This window comes from Podarcis erhardii, assembly GCF_964252035.2.
Source record: "Podarcis erhardii genome assembly, chromosome: 1".
NCBI classification, from domain to species: Eukaryota; Metazoa; Chordata; class Lepidosauria; order Squamata; family Lacertidae; genus Podarcis; species Podarcis erhardii.
In genome coordinates this window covers 42,759,237-42,785,072 of record NC_138497.1, presented here as the reverse complement: position 1 = coordinate 42,785,072, position 25,836 = coordinate 42,759,237, and the positions used below count along the sequence as shown (strand labels likewise).

General features: G+C 44.3%; 1 protein-coding gene and 1 long non-coding RNA gene across 18 annotated transcripts in view; one reads left to right on the top strand and one right to left on the bottom strand.

Annotated features, from left to right (window-relative positions):
* LOC309341544 (serine/threonine-protein kinase PAK 6-like) overlaps positions 1-23,433 on the bottom strand; it is a 46,369-nt gene extending 22,936 nt beyond the window's left edge. For 2 of the 10 annotated variants that reach the window (XM_081861149.1, XM_081861152.1), the window contains exons 1-2: positions 9,582-9,745; positions 8,636-8,697 (exon numbers count right to left, since the gene is read on the bottom strand). Coding sequence is in view for 1 of the 10 variants with exons in the window: in XM_081861144.1 (XP_081717270.1) it covers positions 3,282-3,330 (49 nt within the window). In the remaining 9 variants the exon portion in view is untranslated. Of the gene's footprint in view, positions 1-3,141; positions 3,241-3,281; positions 3,447-8,635; positions 8,698-9,276; positions 9,484-9,581; positions 9,746-22,682 lie in introns of those variants that run through there. The other 8 variants (XM_081861147.1, XM_081861146.1, XM_081861151.1 and 5 more) reach the window with 8 other exon arrangements.
* LOC309344956 lies at positions 668-25,097 on the top strand. Of its 8 annotated transcripts, XR_014157950.1 has the most exons (4): positions 3,659-3,753; positions 4,478-4,553; positions 17,485-17,631; positions 23,788-25,097. It is a non-coding gene; the product is annotated as an uncharacterized lncRNA (long non-coding RNA). The 8 variants fall into 8 exon arrangements; XR_014157951.1 differs by lacking the exons at positions 3,659-3,753; positions 23,788-25,097 and adding an exon at positions 668-799 and having other exon boundaries at positions 17,485-17,955; XR_014157952.1 differs by lacking the exons at positions 3,659-3,753; positions 23,788-25,097 and adding an exon at positions 1,431-1,537 and having other exon boundaries at positions 17,485-17,955.
* The last annotated feature ends 739 nt before the right edge of the window (positions 25,098-25,836 follow it).

Here is a 25,836-nt window from a genome sequence, read left to right as displayed (position 1 = left end):
CTTTTATTCAGGATTACATTCATACCTCACTTTTTCTCCCAGGAAAGTGACTTAAAGTGACATAAATACTTCTCTTTCTCTTTATTTTATCTGCACAATCACCCTCTGAGGCAGGTTAGGCCGAGAGATAGTGACAGACCCAAAGTTATCCTATGGGCTTCATGCATGAGACAGGATTTTAACTCTGGCCTCCTGGGTCCAGTACTCTAACTGTTACACCGCAACAAAATAAAACAAATCCTTCCAGTAGCACCTTAGAGACCAACTAAGTTGGTATGAGCTTTTGTGTGGATGCACACTTCTTCAGATACACCGCAGGGAGATTATTCTTTTATACAATTCACTATATAAGCCAAAGCCATTGCATGGGGTGAGATATGCTACCCTATATTCCCCCAAACCAAAAGACATTCAGAAATGTAAAGCGATTAAACATATTTATTTATAGAAAACAACACCCAGAAGAACAAGTACAAAACAAGGAACAATGGTTCTGTTTAGCCTAAAACGCTGACTCCCCCCTGGAAAAACTATTCTGACTACCAGCCTTTGAAGCAGTCCTCTCTCTCTTTTTCTGTTCCCACTCAACAGCTCCTCTCTCTCTCTCTCTCTCTCTGCCCAACTGTCTCCTAACTGCCCTTCTCGAGAGATGGAGAGTATCTGTCACTCACTCTGACTCCACTCGCCATTCCATCACACACAAACACACCTGCTGTCACTCATTCTTCTGTTAACACTTCTCCTTTCAAATAACTGCCTGAATTTGGTGCTTCATGACAACAAACAGAGGACGATTTTGGTATAAATAGCAATATGCATTTTGCATATGCTCACTGCTTACTTATTACTCCCATCAGCAGGGGTGTCACTGTAGTTCCCTCAGATATACTCCCAGTTAGTGAGGCAATCCATGAGGTAGAGATTGTTCCAAAAGATTACTTTTGACTACTGTCAACAGCTTCTACTGGACTAAAGCTGGCAATTGGTTCATTGTGGGCGGGAAAGATTGAAGGCTAAGCTTATAGTGTCAACCCTTTAAACAAAAAAATGAGTGCCCACTCCTATGTCTAAGAATGATATATGCCTAGCAATGTTGCTGGTAGCAACAGAAAGATGCCAAGGCATCATGAAGCTTCCATCAATATAAATGAGCTACTAAATGAAAGTGAGTTAGCCAGGAGTCATAAGAAGAGTTCAGGAAGTTGTGCCCTTGATATTAAACAAGTGTCTCAGCTGTCAAGAGAGTATGAGTAATACCTATCATTATCTTGATAAATAGTCTGATGTAGGAAGTAATGTCATCTAAAACATTGTCATCTACACCATTGTCCCCAAAGTCCAGTCAGCTGTGGTCCCCCAAGCTATTTTCAATATAGCCATAATTGTAAAAACCACACACACACAAAACCACCACCTCCTATTACCTTGGGCATTGAAAGCAGAGTGGCAAGCCAACCAAATGTGCCCTTCAACATCCAACAGAAAGCCCCACTTCAGCACAAAAGAAGAACAACAAACAACATCATTAACAGACTCAGTAATTTTGTGATCTTGCTACTTTAAACTTTGCTCTTCCTTTTTCTCCTCACTGGCTATTCCCATGGAGCCACTCCCATACCAAGGGCCTGTGCACAGAAGGTGAAATGAGCCACACTAATGCCACCTTAGCGTGGGAAATTGTGTGACATGTAGTCAAGTCACAGTCAGCCTTTTTGCCACATTATGATTTCCCAACAGCTTGCAAATGTCTCTTGCGTGACACATTCAAGGCAGCCCACAGACATGAGACTAACAGTACTACCCCATGCATATTTACTCAGAAGTCCAATGAGTCAAAAGAGCCTTACTCCCTGGTAAGTGGGTATAACATTGCATTCTCAATGGCTCTGGATTCCAGCAATAGCGACCATTGCTAGAATCTAATGGTCACTATGTCCAGAACACAGGAAGTTGCCTTATACTGAGCCTAGACCACTGACCCATTTAGCTCAGTATTTTCAACACGGGTTGGCAGCAGCTCTCCATAGGCATCTGCTTGGCCACTGTGAGAGCAGAATGCTGGCCCAGATGGGCCACTGGTCTGATCCAGCAAGACTATTCTGATGTTCTTATCTTACATTTGGCTCATCCACCTGCACCAACCTAGTGAATTTCAATAACTTTTCCTCCAACTTGCTGCCATGCCTCATTCAAAATATGCATTTGAAACTTCCTTCATTCTCAAGACAAAAGATCAACCAGTGACCAACATGCTAATATTCCTCCAGGTTCCCTTCAGCTCCAACTAATTTTAAGGTTATTTGGACCCCGGACCATTTCTTCCTTCCTTCCCAACACCCCCAAAACAATGCTTCAGTAATTTCAGATGCCTTGAAAAGAAAAGAACGAAGGAACCATGGCTGTGGTGAGCAGCTATTAACAACTGTGTTCTTCTATGACTCAAAGTCTTCTTGAGTTATGGACTAAACACTTTTACACTGCAGTTGTGGTCTGGAACTCTTGGCCAGCTCTCAAGCCCACACCCACAAAGACTGCCAGAATCCAACCACAATTCCCCCCAAAAAAACACTCAAGGAAGGCAGTTACACCTGCAGATGCAACAGTTACCTGGCTCAGAGAGACACATGGGCACCTTCAATAGCAGACACATATTTGCTCACAAGTAGTGAGGATGTTGAAAACTGCACCCAATTTTGCATTCATAACACCTCGGGTTTCCTAGCAGCATTTGTGTTTTATTTCCACCAGCTATCTCAGCTATCTTAGACCACAGCCTCATACCAGACAGGTGGACATGGTTTAAAAGGTCAGACTAGCAAGATTGCTGGGAGGGGGAGAGACCCACCATGCACAAAAACTGATTTTAAAGAGAGAGAGAAATCCTCCTGTTTCAGTTTTAATAACCTGCTTACATTTTGCATTTTGCTGAAGCCACACTGTTCTCGTGCATTACAGTTCTGCTTCCAGCACTAATGGAGCGTATTTGCATTTCTCACCCCCACCCCCACTCATTTAATATAATATATATATATACAAAAAGCCTAAATCAAACACTTTTTGAGCTGGTAGAGAAAGAACACACAAGAGCAATTTTAATTCACAACTGGATTTGGACCTGGTAAGTAAATGTAAAATGCATACCTGAGGCTTAAGCAATTAGAGAAGGTCCCTTTTTGACATACAGTCTGTACCTCCAAGACACTGACATTTCAGTAACATGCTAGTCTTTAGTCTCTGCTGCCCCCCACCCGACCTATCCCCCCCCCCCGTTTAGTGCTCACATCTGTACTGAGAGAACAGCCACCAGCGGAAATAATCAGTCCCTGCCATAAAGGAAAAGGCGCCCGAGACTGAGATTCTCTCCACGATCCATCCCTGCTGCCCGGGAGCCACGTCAAGATTTTTTCAACTCCGGATATAGCTTTTTCATAGATAATACAATCCCAAAGGCTGTCACATCTCCCAGTGACTGCGAGGAAAAGCACAGCCGGCAGATTCAGAGCAAGAGGGAGGAGGGACCAGCTGGGAAGGAGGGGCGAGGCAAGAGGGGAGGAAAAAAGGGGGTCAGGAACCGTCAGGGAGAGGGGAGTGGGGAGAGGGAGAAGGAAAGGGTCGGGGGCTGGGAGTGTGTGGCCCGGGAAATGGCCAGCTTGCCAGAAAATATGCCCAAATATTCGCTCTTGGCACGGGCTCGCTGTGCATGTTAACAGCGGGGATCTAGCGTCACGTTTGCGATAGCCCCCTGGCCGCATGGTGCATTTGTGAGCTGTGTGAAAGCAGACCCGTGGAAAAGAATGGGCGTGACTAACAGCTTCGTTCATTTCAATAGGTCTACTCTGAGCAGGGCGATCATCGGAAAATGCCCCTGAGTGGGGTTCACCTAATGGAGCCCATCAGCTTCATTAGGGATTCTGCTTGCGTAAGGGGTCTTTCTCTGCCTCCCCCGCCGCCGCACCCCCCCAAAAAAATTGGCTGGGGGGGCGGGGTGTCAGGAAAACCCCAGAGCTGGATGCCAGAAGAGAGGGGCGGATTGTTCCATCTGGCAAACTGAAATGCTTGCACAGACTCCTAGTTTGCATCAGAGTCCTAGTTTCTCCCCTCCCCAGGCTTATTAACTTTTCCTCTCTCTCTTTTTCTTCCTTCCCTCCTTCTGCTGTCTTTCCTGCTACTGAAATTTTGTTTGTGGGATCTCCCCCTTTCTTTGCCTATGTTGATCTCTAAAGCCATAGGTGCAGTAACCAGTGGCTTTTTTGTGATCTCTCTGCTTTCACCTCCTGCCCTACAACTGCCCATGGCAGCCATTTCGTCAGATTTTTTGATCAAGATATGAGTACTGGCATTTCTTCCTTTTTTTTACTACTATAACAAAAAGGAACTGGAGGTAACTGTTGTTGTTGTTGTTGTTGTTGTTGTTGTTGTTTATCATTTCTTCTTTTGACAATACTTTTAATTATTTGTTCTAATTTCTTTGTTACAGGCCGAAGAACAAGCATAGCAATATCACCAATCTGAAGGCAGCAGGTGTGAAGTATTAGGAACAAGCTAGATATGAGGTGAGGTTAAATGCATCTCCCACCCCGCCAGTGTGGGGTGGGGCAGGTCAGCATCCAAATTGCATCAGCTGAGAGAGGGGAGCTGATAACTAATAAGATCCTAGCAGCTGTGGAGAGGGAATTTAACCCTTCTTCCCCTATTGTATTCCTGGAGGATGAACTATCATCTCAAACTAGTATTTGTGTTGGGAGGAAATCCCACACTGCCACCAATGGAGTGTTTGTCCTCAAAGCAAATACAAGCATCATAAGTGGGATTTTCCTCAACTGCTGCAGAGGAAGAAAGGGTTACATTTCCTCTCCGTGCCAGCCTTGATCTCATTAATTTCCAGCTCTCCCCAATGAATACAGTTTGCTTTTTAAAAAAAACAACAACAGAACCTCACATGTTAGATGCAAAGTCAAATTTAAGTCTTGTGTACTTTTGTTCCTTAGTGGGGTATATATTGAGGGGGAACAGAAGAAAACTTAAGACTTGTGCCAAATGAAAAAAGGAGCCTTCTACTCATTACTGGAGAGATTACTTTCCTCTGGTTGCTAATTATTCAGCAGAAATGATTTCAGATATTTCCCTTGATCCTCATAGCTATAGAGATGCTACAGATTTCCAGCTATTAAGACCAACATCTCATTAGAAGGCTGATGAATGTTATTGTATTACTATGCAGGCCAGAGCTGCTAAACAGAAAGCAGGAAATTCTCCTGTACAGCTGTATTTGTATACCCAATACATTGGTACCTTGGGTTACAGATGCTTCAGGTTACAGACTCCGCTAACCCAGAAATAGTACCTTGGGTTAAGAACTTTGCTTCAGGATGAGAACAGAAATCGTGCGGCAGCAGCAACAGGAGGTCCCATTAGCTAAAGTGGTACCTCAGGTTAAGAACAGTTTCAGGTTAAGAACAGACCTCCAGAACGAATTAAGTTCTTAACCCGAGGTACCACTGTATATTACACTATACACAGCCTTGCAGACTCACAGAAACCATTCGGTATTATCATTATTTATACCTAAACACAGATATTTGTAGCACCTGGCAGACAAGCAAAAATGATGGGCCCTTTCCCAAAGGGGTGTAATAATGTAAATCAGATTTTACCTTGCAATCTAAGATTGGGAGGTGGGGAGGCAGGGAAGATGGAAGCCATGGTTTGGCATTCGAAGGGAGGTTCCTACAGTACATGTGGAGGCAGCTCAGATGACTGAATTCCTTAGTCCAGAGCTGGGGGACCTTGTAGCCCTCCAGAGATGTTCCTGAACTACAGTTCCTATCGCCCCGACCAATGGCTGGATATTATGATCCGCAGGACTGCAGGTACTCCATCTCTGCCTTACTCCATTGAAGAGCCAGGATGTTGTACATTTTGTTTGCCTCCTTACTGGGGGAAAAATCCTTCACCCACCTCCGTCACAATGTACAGTCACTTTTTGTTAGTATGTTGCATTTTATTGCTTTCTCCCCAATAACGACGCTCTGCTCCTGGCATTTTAAAGATGCCAATGGCACTGCAAACTGATGGTGGAATGCTCTAAATCCTTTTGTGGACACAGATTACCATTCCATTAGAAACAAGCTTAAGAGGGAGACAGAGAGTGAGTGAGAAAGAAAAACTATTTGCTATATTGCTGGGTGTATTTGGGGACAGATGAGAAAGAAACTGCAAGAGTGCAGTGTCTTGTGAAAAATTATACCAAGAGGGCTGAAAGGGTAAAAAAATAATATATAAATGAAAGCCTAAACTGCATTGTTGTTGTTTTGTTCTTTTCTCATTTTTAAATGAATGGCTAGGGGGTATATTGGCTCTTAATAATATGAATGGCAAATTCCATTTAGTGAGCCTGTGCGTTTCTGTAGATAAAATCTTAGGGTGTGGACAAATGAAATGATTGGAATATTCTGAAAGTGACCTTTTTGAATGTGGCCTTGCTGTGATCTAGGGATGGGCAACCTCTCCCAAGCTCACCTCAGTTTGCCTTGGAATAGAGCCGAGTTGGAACTTCAAGGAATAACTGTTTGCTTTGGAAAGGTGGTGGTAGAAGAACCATAGAATTGCAGAGTTGGAATGGAACCCATGGTTCATCCAGTTCTGCTCCTTGAAATGCAGAAATCACTGCTAAATCTTCCAGTGAAGGAGTCTAGCAGTCCAACTGTCCAGCAGCTTTTACCATCAGAAAGTTCTTGCTAAAGTTCAGTCAGAATCTGCTTTCTTTGAATCCATTGGTTCAGGTCCTACCCTCTAGAACAGTAGAAAGCAAGCTTGCTCCATCTTCCATGTGACAGCCCTTCAGATTTTGAAGATGGCTACCATATCACCTCTCAGTCTCCTGTTCTCCAGGCTAGACATCCCTAACTCCCTTTTGTAACATCCTTCTTAAATTGTGATGCCCAGAACTGGACTCGGTACTCCAGGTGTGGTCTGACCAAGGCAGAATAGAGTGGTACTACTACTTCCATTGATCTGGACACAATACTTACGTTTACGCTGCCTAAAATAGCATTAGCTTTCTTTCTGCTGCATCACACTGTTAATCATGCTAAGCCTATGGTCAACTAAGACCCCTAAGCAGGGGACGTTCCTGGGTTTGAGCCTGCGACTTTTTGCATACAACACCATGTGCTGTACCCCTGAGCCGTGGCTCTTTCCCCCAAAGCTTTAGCCCCACAGTTTCCCTCAATTCCACAGGGCTGATGGCAAGTATAACTGCTCCGATCAGTTTTGGAGAGTCCCATGGATGCTCTTAAATATGGGCAGAACAAATTACAGATCTCACATGTTGCATGTAGTTAGAATGGGCAACACACAGAAGCAGAATGCAGAGAAGCCTTGAACTGGTGCAGACCCAGCAAACTGTTTGCCAATATGTCTTACACTATATTTTACAACCAACCATTGCTAATGATTGCCAATCTCCTACACATACAATGTACCAATTCAGCATTTGCACATAAAATTTCATCACTTAATGACTACAAGTGATAATTTCCATGGGTGAAACAGCTATCATCAATGAAATAGTACACACAGAGCGAGCTTTCATGTCATTGCAAATCACCTGAACACAATATCTTTTGACAGAGGCCATTATGTACATGCCTCTCACTAAATGCTTGGGGGGGGGGGTTACCCCTGGGTCCAACATTGTCACAGGAGACTCTGGTGGGCTTGGAGTGCCTATCTCCAGCTATACCTGGTTTGCCAACTATGGCCTCCTTTTTGAATAGAGATGACTTGGCCACTGTACTCCATGCTTGGATAGCTTCCAGACTGGATTATTGCAATGTGCTATACATGGGGCTGCCCTGGAAGACAGCTTCAGCTGTTCCAAAATGCAGCAGCCAGATTACTGGTTGGGGGTTCCATTTTGAACGTGTATAACCCCTGTGTTAACACACCTGCGCTGGTCAGCACTTCATTTCCAGGCCCAATTCAAAGTGTTCACATAGATTTATGAAGCCCTAAATGACCTAGGCCCCAAATATCTGAAAGACCGCTTCCTTCCCAACAGACCCTCTTAGGTGTTAAGATCAGCCCTCTTGGTAGTTCAACTGCCCTCTGAGGTCCATTGATGTGTTTGCAGAACAGTGGAGCTTTTGTTTTGCTAGCTTTACACAGCGCTGGCCTTTCCATTAGGAGGTGGAGAGCGGCAGCAAGGTGCTGAAGGAAAGATCTCACCACTCATGCTAGCCTGCAATGTACAGTGGAGGATGCTATCATAAGAACATAAGGAGAAGCTGCTGGATCAGGCCAATGGCCCATCTAGGCCAGCATCCTGTTCTCACAGTGGCCAACCAGATGCCTGTGTGAGACCTGCAAACCGGGCATGAGCATAACAGTGCTCTGCCTACATGCGATTTCCAGCAATTGGTATTCAGCAAAATGTCTTGGGCCAACTCCTATGGACAACCTTTCCCTCCCAAACACACACACACCTCTCTGATCCTTTGCATCAGACCTATTCTTATGTGTATGGCAGCGAGAGGTACACAGCACACACAAAATAGGTCCTACGTTTTAAACGCCTGTCTCCTTATCCTGCTCAACTTTCCCAGCTCCATGACACTTAGAAGTTTTCACTCACCAGGTGAACAGTCCGCTGTCTCTTCCCTGTTCGGCCTCAGATCAGACTAAATCCTTAATACCCTGGCAAAGAAGAATACGCAGCAGTCAGCAAATGTTACCAAACAATTCTCATGTGGGACAAGTAATTATATACACACAGACACCACAACATGTGGCAATTACCTTTGGATCACGGGAGATGTGTGTTGGCATCTCCTCTAAAATCATACAAAAGAGTTTCAACCACGTTTTGTCAATTTTCCTTGATAGTTTAAAATTAAATCTGGATTGTGCACGATTCCAGGAGATACGACAAGTGTATGCCAGGCATATAGGCAGGGGCTTTCTTAGTAAATTTGAAATAGGTGGGTTTGGGTTCCCCCCCCCCCCAGGCAGAAGGTCCTCGGAAGACAGATGATTATGTCTTGCATACATAGAGGCAGCAGGCAGACACGTTTCTTGCATGCTGACTGATTTCAGAAGCATCAGTTGGGGCATCTTTTAACCCCTTCCCCTCTCCTTGTCAGTTTCATCCATGCAATTTTCCTTCCACGTATTCTGACAGTTTACAGAGTCGGCCCCCACCCCCAATCCTACCCCACCCACCAGACGGACACCACATCCCCACCCCACCCCCGTAAACGGCGTTAACATATATACTTGCAGGTCCACCTCCCACAGGTCCTGGAAATGACAGGGTGCGAAAGGAGATCAGGGTGCATCAGGAATGATGCTGGTGAGGACTGTTCCAAGGGAGAAGGAATAAAAGACTGCTAGCAAACTCTACTTCTGCCATTGAGCAAAGCTGATTGGTGGATGGTTGTTGCCGGGTTACAGGAGTGAAGATGGAGTAAAGGCCTTCCCAAAGGAGTTCAGCTTTCAGTTTTCTTCCCCCCACCCACCCAAGAATAATCCCTGAAGGGGGAGAAGCTGCAGAAGCCTTGCAAACTGCTCCCCGCCCTCACCGTACAAGCACATCAATGCTCAGCATATTCCTCCTTGGCACTCTGTTGTTTTTTTCTTTTATCTCTCTTCTTTTTAATGCAGCTCTGCGTACGAAGAGTTAATCCTCAGCAGCAAAGCAACTGGAAAGCGAAGATGTTAGTTGAAACTGACAAATCCAGTCCTCCGTAAGCAGCCAGCAAATAGGATGTGAGAGCAGCAATCAGAAGTCAGTCTCATAAATAAGCAAACCTGGTCGTGCTGCTCCCCAGCAGGAGGAAGGCTCCTTTACTCCAGGGCTGCCACTGCCACCTGAGAGCAAAGTAGGAACTCAAGTTCACGCAGAGTTCCTTGCTGACGCTCCAAAAGAAAACTTAGGAGAGAATGACAGAAGGGGAGCAGAAGAGTGGAGGAGAAGGGGGCGGAGGCCTGCCTGGCATGTTTGTGCAGGGTTCCCGTTCACCTAGCAAGGAGTTTGACTTCGGGGCGTGGCCCTGCAAGCACACAGGAGCGCGTTGCAAAGGCACGGATTTGAATTTTAACGAACCGGATAATGCTGACATTGGGGTTTGCAGGGCCTGAGTTTTCCATTCCAGTGTCCACATCAGGGTTTACAGCCAAAGTGACAGGTTGAGAATCCCTGGCTAAGGTGCTGAGATTTCATACCCTCCAACATTACTCTGATGAAAATAGGGACAGCCTATTCAATAATAATAATAATAATAATAATAATAATAATAATAATAATAATAATAATACTAATACAGTGGTACCTCTGATTAAGAACTTAATTCGTTCTGGAGGTCTGTTCTTAACCTGAAACTGTTCTTAACCTGAAGCACCACTTTAGCTAATGGGGCTTCCTGCAGCCGCCGCGCGATTTCTGCTCTCATCCTGAAGCAAAGTTCTTAACCCGAGGTACTATTTCTGGGTGAGCGGAGTCTGTAACCTGAAGCGTCTGTAACCTGAGTTACCACTGTAATAATAATTACTATTTATACCCTGCCCATCTGACTAGGTTGCCCCATCCACCCTGGGCGGCTTCCAACATATATAAAAACATAATAAAACATTAAGCATTTTATAATAAAAAAACCACACCTTTCCTATACAGGACTGTCTTCAGATGGCTCGGGGGTTGGATAACGCCTCCAACATTTCTCCGACGAAAATAGGGATGTCCTAAAGAAAAGCAGGGCATTCCGGGATCAAATCAGAAACCAGGAAGGTTTCTGTAAATCCAGGACTGTCCCTGGAAAAAAGGGAGACTTGGAGTGTCTGAGATTTGTGAGTGGGTACTCTGATGTGGTTGCACACCCAGTGGTGCCATTGGGGAGAGCTGGGGGGCAGATGTCTGGGAACCCGCTACACAGCAGAATAAGCAGGAGGGCTCCCTAGGGCAACAGGGCTGGCTTATTGTACTTTGAAGCCATTCACATTGCCGTCTAAAGAGAGACTCTTTCCCCACCCATCACCTGCTGCATGGCAGGTAAGTTCAGGATCCAAAATCCCTGCACTGCTGTGCACAGACCTTCTTAGCTGACTGACCTACTAAAACTTTGCTGAGATCATTAGCTCTTCTCTCTCCCAATCCCCAGAGCCTCAGGGCCTTCGAGCCTTCGCTATCCCTAATGAATCTTGACATTTCTTCACCATGTCACCCGGCTTGCAAATTTCAAGACCAGCCCTGAATTTCCTAGCTATTGCCAAGCAGAAGCAGTCTTGCTTGTTGATATAAATATATATTAGGAGGAGGAATAATAATTAATGCATTGCAAATCCACACAACACACGATCTGGTTTAAATGCTCTGAGAGTCTCTTGAGAGTCTGTGTAGGCTCCTAGAAATGCACCCAGCCCCCCAGCCCCAGCAAACCAAGTACACGGAAGATACTGGAAATGCGCCTGAAGTAGATAAAAGTTCAGAGTTCACGTCATCCAAAGCCATCGGCAAATAAGAGAGGCTTGGTTTATTTGCAAGGATCTAATGCAAACAATGGACACTGCACACAAAAGCACTTAGGTCCAAAGACCTCAGATAGAACGCCTCAAGGTACACATAGTATCTTGTCTATTGATCTAAGGTCTCACAAGAACAGCACATTCACTCTGCTCAGTTAACTCTATCCAGCTTTTTAAGAAAACAGAGAGTCATGCTTTTCGGCCTTGTTTTTAGGAAAGTACAGGGCTTGGCTTCTTTCCAGACACTGCTCTTTACCAAGTGTCCTTGGGAAAGTCACTTGAGCCCATCTGCCTCTGTACAAACTATTCAGTGCACAAATATTCAGGCTCTTAGTACACTAACATGAAGCATGAGCCATATGGAGCTGGGAAGATGCTGATGATACTGGTGATATTGATGCTTTAAAAAGACCAGTGTTAATCTAACCTCCATGTAAGCTTTCTGCAAGCCAATCAGGATGAATGCTTAAATAAACAGGTTATCTAGAGGCACCCAGGGATGAGGCTCAAGTTACACTGCATTTTATTTATGCATTTATTAAAAATACTGATTTCCAATACTAATTCAGTTCTGCAAGTATCTACAAGCCTGGTAGATGAAGGGAACGCAGTGGATGTAGCCTACCTTGATTTCAGCAAGGCATTTGACAAGGTGCCCCATGATATTCTTGTAAAGAAGCTGGTAAAATGCGGACTTAACTATGCTACCACTTAGTGGATTTGTAACTGGCTGACTGACCGAACCCAAAGGGTGCTCATCAATGGTTCCTCTTCATCCTGGAGAAGAGTGACTAGTGGGGTGCCACAGGGTTCTGTCTTGGGCCCGGTCTTATTCAACATCTTTATCAACGACTTGGATGATGGACTCAAGGGCATCCTGATCAAATTTGCAGATGACACCAAACTGGGAGGGGTGGCTAACACCCCAGAGGACAGGATCACACTTCAAAATGACCTTGACAGATTAGAGAACTGGGCCAAAACAAACAAGATGAATTTTAATAGGGAGAAATGTAAAGTATTGCACTTGGGCAAAAAAAATGAGAGGCACAAATACAAGATGGGTGACACCTGGCTTGAGAGCAGTACATGTGAAAAGGATCTAGGAGTCTTGGTTGACCACAAACTTGACATGAGCCAACAGTGTGACGCGGCAGCTAAAAAAGCCAATGCAATTCTGGGCTGCATCAATAGGAGTATTGCATCTAGATCAAGGGAAGTAATAGTGCCGCTGTATTCTGCTCTGGTCAGACCCCACCTGGAGTACTGTGTCCAGTTCTGGGCACCACAGTTCAAGAGGGACACGGACAAACTGGAACGTGTCCAGAGGAGGGCAACCAAAATGGTCAAAGGCCTGGAAACAATGCCTTATGAGGAATGGCTAAGGGAGCTGGGCATGTTTAGCCTGGAGAAGAGGAGGTTAAGGGGTGATATGATAGCCATGTTCAAATATATAAAAGGATGTCACATAGAGGAGGGAGAAAGGTTGTTTTCTGCTGCTCCAGAGAAGCGGACACGGAGCAATGGTTCCAAACTACAAGAAAAAAGATTCCACCTAAACATTAGGAAGAACTTCCTGACAGTAAGAGCTGTTCGACAGTGGAATTTGCTGCCAAGGAGTGTGGTGGAGTCTCCTTCTTTGGAGGTCTTTAAGCAGAGGCTTGACAACCATATGTCATGAGTGCTCTGATGGTGTTTCCTGCTTGGCAGGGGGTTAGACTCCATGGCCCTTGTGTTCTCTTCCAACTCTATGATTCTATGATTCTAAGTATAATTTTTAATTGGTGCTTTGTAGTAGTTATGCACATAAAACTGGGCCATGGAAAGGACTCAACAAGCTGGCCTGGATTTGTTAGTCCACTGTAAGTTAAAGTAACCCTCAAAAATTAGGCTTCCAGGAGCACACGTAAGCACAAAATTGCTGCAAGAAGTCAATTTACAGTAGAGAGAATGGCTGTGCCATCTTTGGTATTATTGTCTTTACAGAGCAGCCTTCCATATTATTATCTATTGTCTGTACTGCAATAGTCACAGAGATCACTATCAAAATAATGGCTACATGTTCTGTCATCACTCTAAAAGCTTGACTGTGGGGGGGGGGTTGGGGGGGTAACAAAAGGCATCCTCATTCCACTTCTTTGACATGGGGAAACCTGACTTTCATTTACGTGGGTGCCAGTGAGAGATGTTAGCGTTCAGGATTGTCACTGAAGGAATGTGACAATAAACAGAAGAGCAAAATACTTAAGACAAAATTGCTTAAGGACCCAACCACACTAGAAAACCTTGCAAGAAAATGACTGCACATAAAGCATTTAGTGTCCTGTTCTTGGCAAGGCGTTGAGACAGAAGCTATTACAGTAGTAACTATCCAAACATTTGAGCAATGTTTTCTGTAGATAATATTGTCCAAGTTTGGTCAAAGGCCAATTCTATACTCTCTTTCAACATGTTGCTAAAATAAATAAGCCATGCAGGTTGTTGAATAAGCAGAGAGCAACTCCCATCACAGAAGCATTCCAATTTGTGTAATCCCATTTCCCACTGAATCCGGTATCAACAATTTCCTTCCAGTTATTATTGGCTTGAGATTTCACTGTGAAAGTCAACAATGTCAGGAGTGCCTGAAGAACATATCTGGGTGCAGGAGTGCCAGGTTGGCCCTGCTACTGCGGGTGCCCGGTACCGTGGGTGCCATGCGGCGTGCATGGCCCTGGCCCCTTCATGGGGAGCTTTGTGGGTGCTTGGGCACCCAGGGCCCCAGGGAGTTGGTACCTATGTCCGGGTGGCTCATATACCCAAGTCCATATTGGTACCCTAAGTTGCCAGTCAAGCTGACCATTAGACAATCGTAGCATTGAGATGCTCACTGAGCCCCCACCCCAAGAAGCCATGATGACGTGGGGCTCTGTGGTGTCCCAAAAGGAGAAAAATTTAAAAAATAAAGGAAGTGTTTCCAGACGCCAGTAGTTGCCAACTTAGCATAGCAGATCATTTTTGGATGACACGTTAGTTGTCAGGAATGAGTTATCTTTATTACCATTGCATTTTAGACTACCCTAATCTTCACAACACATGATGTGGAAGCAAGTCCTATTGATCTCAGTGCTCTAAATTTCCGAGCAACATGTTTAGGAGTGGGTTTCAGCATTTAATTTCATACAAAATCCCATGAATTCGGATGTGTGTTGAACTTTAAAATGCAGGCAGGTGAAGCAGGTTTGAGAGCAAACATGCATCCTTGGCATGGAAAACAGCTCCCTGATCTAGTATTTCACATGGTGATGTCTCATTACAAGTTATAAAGTTCAAAGTGCTTGTATTGACATATAAAGTCCTACACAGCTTAATACCTTGATACTTACTAGCTTGCCTGCTCCAGATATAGCAGCCTATATACATTAAGATCAGGTGGCAACACCCTTTTAACTGCACCACGTTTACTGAGTGTGCTATTTGTGTGAGGACATTCTCCATAGGGTATCCCAGTTACGCAGTGCCAACCCTCAACAGGTGCAGCCACTGCTGACCGTAATAGGTTTTATGCTTCTTTTGAAGACATTTCTATTTACTCAGGCATTTGGATGATTTATTGGGAAGCGATTTCACCTTCGTTGAACTGGATTGTGACTTGATTTATATTTATTGTTTTTGTTTGTTTTAAGACTGGATGATGATTATGATGTATTTGCGCTTTGGTGTTGTTCCCCTGTCTAAGATTTATTTTAATGAAAATAGGACCAAAAATGCTAATAATAATAATAATAATAATAATAATAATAATAATAATATAGTAACAATAATTTATTATTTATACCCTGCCCATCTTGCAAAATCAGTGCAGGAGATTTTGGGGTCCTTACCAGGCCCCAGTGGTGTAGGTGGTTCCGTTAAATTGCGAACAGTCTGAAAGAGTCTCCTGCTGCTGTTTTCTGCAGATGCAATAGAGGCGGTGAAGAAGGTCCTCTTCACCATCGCTATCACCACTTGGTAGGCTCGACGCTGAGCTCTAACCTGTGTCCGGTTCGATTTAGAATGAGTTTTCCTCCACCGGCGCTCTAGCCGTCTCAGCAATTGTTTCATCGCCCTCAGCTCTGGGGAAAACCACGGGGCTGTCCAGGCTCCATGCAATCGGAGAGGGCGCTTCGGAGCCAGACAGTCGATAGCCCTGGTTAACTCCACATTCCAGCGGGCCACCAGGGAATCAGCTGAAAGGCCATCAGCATGGGATAAAACGTCCCCTACCACTCTCTGGGAATGAAAACTTAGAATGTGTTCGCATCATGGGTGAAGAACTTACTTCGTTTTGCCTTAGAATATTACATCTGCTACAAAGGGGCATATTTCCCCATTTGAGCTTTCCCCCCTATGTATCTAGAATTGTTAAGGAAGCCTGTGAACAGAGATTGTAGTAATATTGAATCTGTTAAGGTACGATGTACCTAAGCCATATTTAGAGTAGACCTACTGAAATCAATGCACTTAAGCCTGCCCTAAGTATGACTATCACTGAACAGCAACCTTAATTCATAACACTATACGCTGTAATATAGTGTGGGGCACAGATTAAATTACATGGAATTTGTACTTTCTGAATTGAAAAGAGAGCAATCAAAGCAAGAACCTGTCTCTTTTAAAGCATTCATGGGACATAATGAATACTAGAAGACTGTCAATAAGACAACACAGATGCTACTTAATGAGGCAGAATCTCTGGGGGAATCTTACTGAGCCTACAGTAATCAAGCTGCCATTATTAACTTATAAAAACACAGAGGCCTCTGCCTCTAATTCAACCTTAATAAAATCACCATAGCAGCCTCGAGGAATAAAATTGCTCAAAATATTTAGTTGATAATATAGATCACTAATTCCCAAAGGCTCGGGGTGAGTAAAAATAAAATGAAATTAAAAAACAAACATAAAACTATCCCATTAAAATTGCAATTAAGCCGCAAATTTAAAATCTCAGAAAATGTGAGCTCTTCTCTCCCCAACATGTTGGTTCAGACTCTCTGGCTTCAAAAGCCAGTCTTAATGAACAGAGTCTCCCAGGGTTCTGAACAAAGTTTAAGACTTGGGACATGCATTTCCAACACTGGTTGACATCTGTAAGAACAATTCACTACGGACAATTTTATCATCCCTTCATGTCAATTCAAAAACTGATACTTAAATGGAGATAAAAAGGTAAAGGTGAAGGGACCCCTGACCATTAGGTCCAGTTGTGACTGACTCTGGGGTTGCGGCGCTCATCAAATGTTGATCAAGGTGGCTGGGGCAAACTAGTCAGATGGGCAGGGTATAAATAGTAAAATTATTATTATTATTATTATTATTATTATTATTATTATTATTATTAATGTCCCTATTTTCATCAGAGAAATGTTGGAGGGTATGTAAATGTGAGATGTGCAGAGAGTGGGCAGGTGGTACAACTACTAGCTTCTAGCAGATATAAGAAGTGGAACTGGGAATCTGCAAGTAATCTTCGAAACTATGCTAAAGGGACAGTTTCAAGCTCTGTACCTTCTTAGTCCCATGAAATCAATGGAATCCTCGGTTGTTGGCTGCCTCTTAGCAAACGCCATCAAGTTTAGTAACAGTCGGTGGGCACTTGGGTGGCACAAGGAAGGAAGCAGGCAGCTAAACCAAGCCTGCTGCCATCAGTTGTGCCATGCTATTGGCATTCTGTGCTGAAAAACAACCACCTTCTTAATAGCCAGTTTAGATATAAGAAAAGCAACAAAGCAGAGCTCCAGAGCTCACAGATCTCACCAAGGGAGAGATCCTGATCTCTCCACAAATTGCCGCAGAACTACAAGACACCCACTTTACCTAATTTACCTAATGTCTGAACTGGTTCTCAGCAAAACAAGACTTTCTTTTAGGATGCTTTGTTCTAGATCTACATCCTTAGAAGATGCCTGCTTTGATTTAAGGTTGCCAAATCTTCATCCACAGAGTTTATCCCTGGCATTTTAAACCAGGGGTGGCGGACCTGTGAATCTCTAAATACTCTGGACTCCAGTGCCCATCAGCTCCAGCCAACATAGCCAGTAGTGAGGAATGATGGAAGTTAAGAGTCCAACGACATCTGGAAGGCTACAGGTGAGACAACCCAGAGCATGTCCTCCAGATAGACTACGGAGATTATTCTGCCCCACCTACTTTCCTCTCACATCTGCCATGTGTAAACAACAACAGCAGCCTAGAATCCTGCTCGTTACTACAAGGGGAATGTAAGCAAAGAGGCTGGCAGAGGAACAGGGGAGGGAGTACAGTATTAACATCCTCTCTTGGTGCTTTTGATTTTACTGAAATAGACCAAGGGATAAAAAGCTATAAAATGAACCAAACATATAATTGTGGGGTTTTATTGGTGGTTTTTAAAATTATGTTATGTATTTTGTGTTTTCATTTTGTATTTTTATGTTGTAAACTGCCCTGTGGTCTTCAGATGAAGGGCAGTATATTGATGATGAGGATGAAAATAATAATAATAATAATAATAATAATAATAATAATAATAATAATAATTTCAAAATCAAGACTGCTACATTTAAATGACAGTGGCAGAGGGAGGAGATTGGCACTATTCTCAGGGAGCAACTTCAACAGGAAATCCTACTTGGTCTTACTGCATGACTGAATATTGTTTAAAATAGAGACAGGGAACCATCCAAATGTTGTTGGACCTCTCCAATTCACATCAGCCCCAGCCAGCACAGCCAAGAGCCAGGAGGAACGTTGCAGGATGTAGCTCAGCAACATCAGAAGGACCACCATTTCTTTGTTGCTGCATTAAAATTAGTTCTATCCTAGCAAGAGAGTAAGACGCGGGTGGCGCTGTGGGTTAAACCACAGAGCCTAGGACTTGCCAATCAGAAGCTCGGCGGTTCGAATCCCCGCGACGGGGTGAGCTCCCGTTGCTCGGTCCCTGCTCCTGCCAACCTAGCAGTTCGAAAGCAGGTCAAAGTACAAGTAGATAAATAGGTACTGCTCCGGCGGGAAGGTAAACGGCGTTTCCATGCACTGCTCTGGTTTGCCAGAAGTGGCTTAGTCATTCTGGGCACATGACCCGGAAGCTGTACGCCGGCTCCCTCAGCCAATAAAGCAAGATGAGCGCCGCAACCCCAGAGTCGGTCATGACTGGACCTAATGGTCAGGGGTCCCTTTACTTTAGCAAGAGAGTCAGAGTTAGGGAGCATGCCATAAACCCATCTCCATTCTCAGACTTTCCAATCCAACCGAGATAGAACACAACACTGGGAATCAGCAGATTGTCCTAGAAAGACCTTTGGAATTACTTTAATATCTACCTGGACACCCGGTTATTATCCTGATTCTTCAGTTTGATAATGACAGCACTGCAGCATCAGTAACAGCCCCAGTAGGAAATGAAAGGAGACCAGCAAAGGAGACCATTGTCTTCGCAAAATTCAGCCACTTCCACTTTGAACTGTATTTGAACTTTGCGCCATGAGAGTTCACTCTCTGATTTTTCCACCACGTAATCCACACACACACCCTATCCACCTCTCATGATGTTTGTGACATCTATGCAACCGTCTCTCACACATCCCCTTGAGAGGTCTTATTCGTGGCTGGTTCAAGAGGTGTTGCTAACAATTACTCACAGATACAAATGGCCTTTAATAACCTGCACTCGAATTCCCTGGATTTCACCAGTATCTTTAGCAGAGAGCAGCAATCAATATTAATTAAGAGCACGTGGTCCTGGCCTGTCAAGCTGTTGCATCCCAAAGGAACATTAACACTGTTCCTCTTAATTATCCCTCTCTCCCTAGATAGCAAAAATCTAGGTCCACAAAGTGAACCAAAGGAGAAAGCATGGAAATGGCTAGAATAAAGAATTGTGACCTTTGTAGTGAGGCAGCCAAGTTGCAGAGAAGGACGCAGAGGGCTGCTCTACCTCAAATGTTTATAACCAAAATAGAAATTTCAACAGATGCTAATTTTTCTTCCATGCATGAAAAGCTCCAGCTTTCAACATCCCCTCTTCTACACAGCCCTGTTCTCCTTTGCGCTGTTCACACTCCAGGTGTTACTGAGTCCAACAGCATCTGAAGGCCCAGAGGTGCTCCACATCTTCTTTCCCTTTCCCTTTCCCTTTCCCTTTCCCTTCCCCCTCCCCTTCCCCTTCCCCTTCCCCAATTTGGATACTGCCCTATACCCATAGATCACAGGGCAGTTCACAACATAAAATCACAATACTAAATACATATGGATCAGGACCACAATACCTCAAGGACCGCCTCTTTCCATATGAACCTACCCGGACCCTGAGATCATCTTCTGAAGCCCTCCTTCGTGTGCCCCCTCCTCAAGAGGTCCAGAGGGTGGAAACATGAGAACTGGCCTTCTCTGCAGTGGCTCCCCGTCTGTGGAATGCTCTTCTTTTTAACCAGGCCTTTGGTTGATCTGATTGACATCCTATGCCTTTTTAAAATGTGGCTTTTGGGGGAGGGGATGTTATTGTTCTTATTTTGATATTATATATTATGATCTTTTCTGTGAACTGCCCTGAGACCTGCAGGTACAGGGCGGATCAGGGGCATATTTAGGTTTGATGAGGCCGTAAGCTACTGAAGGAAATGGGGCCCTTTATATATTCAGCTGTCCTTTGTCAACAACAAATTGTCGCTGTTTTTTATGTTGAATATATGGTAACGTAAGGACCTTATAGGTATCTAAAGCCATTTGCCACTGTTGCTGTATGTAGGTTTTATTTTATTTGTTTTTTTATCTTATAGTTTGAAAATGTACATCCAGGGTTGTTTTCTTCCTTTAAATTTTTTAGCTTATACATAAATCCAGCACTGGGCGGTATATAAATTCAATCAATAAAATAAAATAAAATAAAAACAAAGACAACCCAATAATCTCCCCATTGTCTCCCAGGACAGAGGGATGTCAACAGATGCTTCCCCAGTGGAGGACCCTGGGGTCTCAAATTTCAGTGGTGCCCTGTGCAACGCTGAAATTCAGTGCCCCCCTCTCCGCCTCTTGCCTTCCATTCCACATCATAGTTGTGGCGCCCCCTCCAGCACCCCTTAGGCTCTGCACCCAGTGCGCCCAAACTGGTCTCATTCCCCTAAGTCAGTCTCTGCCAATGTGACTGCATTATTGCCATCTGAAGCAGCACTCTTGAGCTATAAAGCAAAACAGAAGAAACCTGGAACATTGCAATATAAAAAGTTACAGGCTTTCAGTGGGAAGGTTCAGTGGATTTGATATCCTGCTTTATCACAACCCGAAGGAGTCTCAAAGCAGCTAACATTCTCCTTTCCCTTCCTCCCCCACAACAAACACTCTGTGAGGTAAGTGGGGCTGAGAGACTTCAGAGAAGTGTGACTGGCCCAAGGTCACCCAGCAGCTGCATGTGGAGGAGCGGGGAAGCGAACCCAGTTCCCCAGATTACGAGTCCACCGCTCTTAACCACTACACCACACAGTCCGTCCTGAAACCTTTGCAGGGAAAAAGGTGCATTACCTGACCCTACATCATCATGAATGCACAATAAAAAGGCCCCAGGTTGAGGAAGGCTTCTCACTACTAAAACTGTCAGACTTTTCAGATATTGCATATGAACCTACAAAGCAGGGCAATCCCAAAACAGAGAGGTAAGTATTGTGCCCACCAAGTACGTACTGTGGCCGGTCACCATAGCCAAAGATTCACAGAGAACAGAACCTAAATTGATGGGTGAAGGATCTCTCGCTGGCAGGATATAAATTATTCTGGACACTTCCACTGTGTGTCTCTGCACCTGCACTGAGCAGACCAGTTTCCCTACATCTAAGTAGATTTCGCTTACGAGAGCACACACAGTTTACAGACTAGTCAGAGAGAGAAATGGAAAACATTTCTAAGCACCAGCATCTCAAAAGTATGTGCAGGGATCAAGAAAATGAAAGTGAGGGAGGGGAGCAGCATGAAACATATCTATAATCTGTTCTGCCCAGACCAGTGAGCATGTCTGTTCTAACAGCCAGTGAATATACTCTATTAGCAGAAACAGAAGTTTAATGGAAGAACGATACAGAAATAAGAATTAATCTGGAACATATTCCCAGTTATTTTTTAAAAATCAGCAAGAGTCTTGTGGCATCTCAAAGATTAACAAATGTTATTACAGCAAAAGCGTTCATGGACTAGAGTTTGTCCACAAAAGCTTACACTATAATAACGTTTGTTAGCCTTTAAGGTGCCATAGGGTTCGTTGTTATCTTCGCTGCAACAATCTACCATGGCTATTGCTCTGGAAACCATTCCCAGTATTTTACTCTTTTAAAAAAATCAATTGAAAATGTTCTGATTAATTTCTTTTTAGAAAGAAAAAACACCTCCCCTCCCCTCTGCTCAGACAAGTATATGCAGAGCATTCAAAAAATCCATTATTAAAAACCAACATTGTTTATACCCCTTGAACTCAAAATAATGGCTGTCAGTAACCTTGAATAATCTAGAGAGAGCTGCTTATTTAGGCTACTGGTTTGGCTCTGTTGGAGGTTCCTAATCTCTTGTTCCTATTATATGGGATCAAACTGCAAAAGAACAGGAGCTATCCAGTTCTCAAGGATGACCATCTTAAGCCCACATCTTAAGTACATAAAAGGGACCCATTAGCAGCTTAAAATTATTAGCTTTTTAAAAAAAGAAATAAATAAAAGCAGAGCCCCGCTCCCTCCCCCAACACACACAAACACTTCGATCTCCTATGGTGGTGTGTTCAGCTTACAGAATTTCAGGCTCAACCATTCTTATCTGCTTTTAGTATTCTTCAATAAAGTCCCTGACCCTTTGGATAAGGGATGTAAGCCAACCAGATCCTGTCTGCTGTGGTTTGGCTATAGCTAAAGGCTGCCTTTCTAGGGTTAAAAGTCTTCCCTCCACTTGTTGGTGGTTTTAGGTTTGAAAAGATGGCTCCCATTGGCTGATTTAAATTGTTAAGTCTGAGAAGGGAGCGGCAGCTAATAGCGCAGACAGGTCTGGAACATGACAGCTTCCACTTTTCCCAGGCACACCCCACCACCACCAAAAAACCCCCCCACACTTCTACATAAATACTCTTGTTACATGAAGGGGAAGTTCACCCGGACCCTGGTCCTTTACTAGAAGTAGAACCGGGGTCTTACCTTGAAGATCGGCTCCTGCCCTGTGTGCTTCTGCTCTTCAGAAGATTCAGCTTAGTCCCTGCCCATCTCTGACTGCAGGCTGCTGCTTGTCTCAGGAGGAGGGAAACATCCCTCGCTTCAGGCAAAAATTCCCCACAATTCCATCTCTTGAGCTTCAGAAAGATTCTGGTTCAGCATTACACATGCACAGAAATACATCCTCCTCGCAGCTGCTTCCTCACCGACACTCTCCTTGTGCCAGCGTGCCAGCTTGCCAGCTGCTGTGAAGGAGCAGATATGAAAATGCCAAACGCCCCCCTTTGCCCAGGCAGGTGTTGAAAAAGCGGGACTCACAAGGAAGCCTCTTCCTTATACGCTTTTGGAAAGAATCAGGCCAGAGTTTGCTGCGATGAGCGGCTCATACCTGACACACCTCACAAGCAATTTTTAAAAATCTTACTTAGGCATGATATTGCGGCAAATCAGAGAACTGAAGAGTTGGAAGGGACTCAAAGGGTCATCTAGTCCGAGTCTCCGCTGTGCAGGATCACAACTGAAGAATCCCTGGCAGCTTGCTACCCAACCTCTGTTTAAAAACCTCCAATGAAGGCAAGTCCACGCCCCCAATTCCAGTTTTGAGCCAATCCTGTAATCTCAGCAGAGAGAAGATTGGATTAGATCCTGAAAGAGAACTTGTATTCCAGGTTAAGATTTTTATTAAAGCTTTTCTTGATACAATAAGATACAGTGGTACCTCTGGTTACGTACTTAATTCGTTCCGGAGGTCCGTTCTTAACCTGAAACTGTTCTTAACCTGAAGCACCACTTTAGCTAATGGGGCCTCCCACTGCCGCAGTGCCATCGCCACACGATTTCTGTTCTCATCCTGAAGCAAAATTCTTAACCCAAGATATTATTTCTGGGTTAGCGGAGTCTGTAACCTGAAGCGTATGTAACCCGAGGTACCACTGTATATAAAACTGATGTAAATAATTTTTTTTTAAGCTTCAGAAAGTTCAACTAGAATACAGAGTCCTCTCTTAAAGGTAGTTCTTAGCCCTTACCACCCACAGAAGGTAGTAATCCCTCTCATTTCTCACCTGGGATCTTTGCTTTCTCCTCCCAGCCTCTCACCCTGAACAGGTATTCTGGAAGCAAGATGAAAAGGACAGTTTGTGTTGTGCACCCACTACTACTTTTACAACTGAATCTTGACAGGGCAAAGTTGGTGGTTTGCAGACCACCTTGAGTTGAAACAATAAGTACAATTCCTCCAGGTCTCCAAAACTGGAAACAAGAGGGTCATCTGCCAAACAAATTTCAAACGTCAACAACATTGCAAAGGGATTGCTGCCATGAGCAAACAACCCGTGTGGCTTGTGACCCAAGATAAGAGGAAGCCTTATCACCCCGAAATGCTCCTGTGCACTTTTCCATCTAGCAAGGGACAAAATCCTCCTGGGCAGGGACCCGTGTCACATCTGTATTGTCTCTAAATAAATATGGTGATGATGATAGCAGTCAACTGTCACGTAGCTCTTTCACACCACTTCTCCTCAGCAAGGCTGTCTTCAGCATTTCCATATCTGAAGGAAAGTGTCTGGTGGCAAACCTCCCCTGCTCCTTTGACTGGCATACGCAGATTTTGAGATTAGAGACAGGAAAAAAATCACACCCCTCTTTGGAATCTCCTGCCTGAAGCAACTCCTTCAACTTGTTTCATGGCAAAGCCTGCCCTGCAATTTTTAGATTGGCAGATGACCTCGAGGAGGAGTCTGCACCTCTGAGGCTGTGTACCTTTAAGGTACATTTGAAGCACATTCTTTCCCTCAAGGAATTCTGGGCCCTGTACTTCACCCTTCACAGAGTTACCGTCCTCAGCAACTCTTAGCAAAAAAATTTGGGGGGGGGGATGTGCTTCAATTGTGCTTTAAATGTATAGTGTTTACACAGCTAATTCAAACTCAGATAACAAATCTAAAGGAGAAACAAGAGTTTCAAAAGATAGTGCTTCTTATTTGGAGTCTGAGAAGCCAGCCACATCTCACACAGTCACAGCTGATGCTGCGATACATTTCAATTAAGAATATTTCTGTCATGGTATTGCCTTCCGACAAGATCCAAGTTCTCAGCAAGGCCCCAGGTAAAACAGGAAACTAAAAAATAAAATAAAAGCCTTGCATCAGAATAATTTCCTCTCCCATTCAAGTTAAAACCAATAGAACTGCCAAAGATGTATTTCCTCTTTTCCCGGCCTCCTCCCTAGGTATATTTACAACAAAGGCAGTTTAGCAATCTGTCAGACACCTTGTACTTTTCTGGAATAAATTCAGAAGGGAAAACTGGGTTTTCCATTTGACAACCTCACCTGTGTGCCCGCAAGTACATATTCTCATGAGCAGTAAGAAACTATTAATAAGGCCCTATTCACATTGTACAGTGGTACCTTGGGTTGTGCGAGATAACGATCTTGATAGCTTGACCGTTGAGCCGTGTACTCAGACAGCTTTACGATCCCAATCAGTCATTCGCAGCGTCCGGCACGCTTCTTTCTCAGCTGCGCAAGTAAGTCTGCTGTCTCTTTGGCCACGGCTTAGCAGAGTAGCATACAGCGGTGTAAAACAGTCTTTTTCTCCCTTGCTCCATGCAAGCATACACAGACAGATTCGTCTATTTACAGCTTTTATTCAAACATTTGTCCATCACTGCTTGCAGCCATGTCCGTCTCTCTCAAGACACAGAGAGAACAACAACAGTACAGACTCCTCCCAGCTTCTATAGCTGACATCGGAAAGTGACGCACAGCTCAGAACACTTAACCAGTTAAGTTCTGAACCCTCACACACCCCCTTGCGTTGCTTTCTGACAAGACCTGTGTAACATCTTCAGCAACACCCTGTGAGATCAATCCCTTCCCCAATGCCTTGCGCCCTACCTTGGCGTACCTGTTGGGCATCTGTGGAATCACCTCACAACTCTCAGAATCGCACTGTGCGAAACTTACCCACGTACCTGTGGCCTGGTACCTCTCAGGTGGAATACCCTTGGTTGTGCGACTGGATCGCCTAGGCACAAACTCTGGTGTTTCCTCTGGCTCACTGTCACCAGCAGGTGTGTCCTCTGCATCACAGGATTCCCCCTCTGACTTAAAGCGTCTTCGAATCCTCTCCATTAC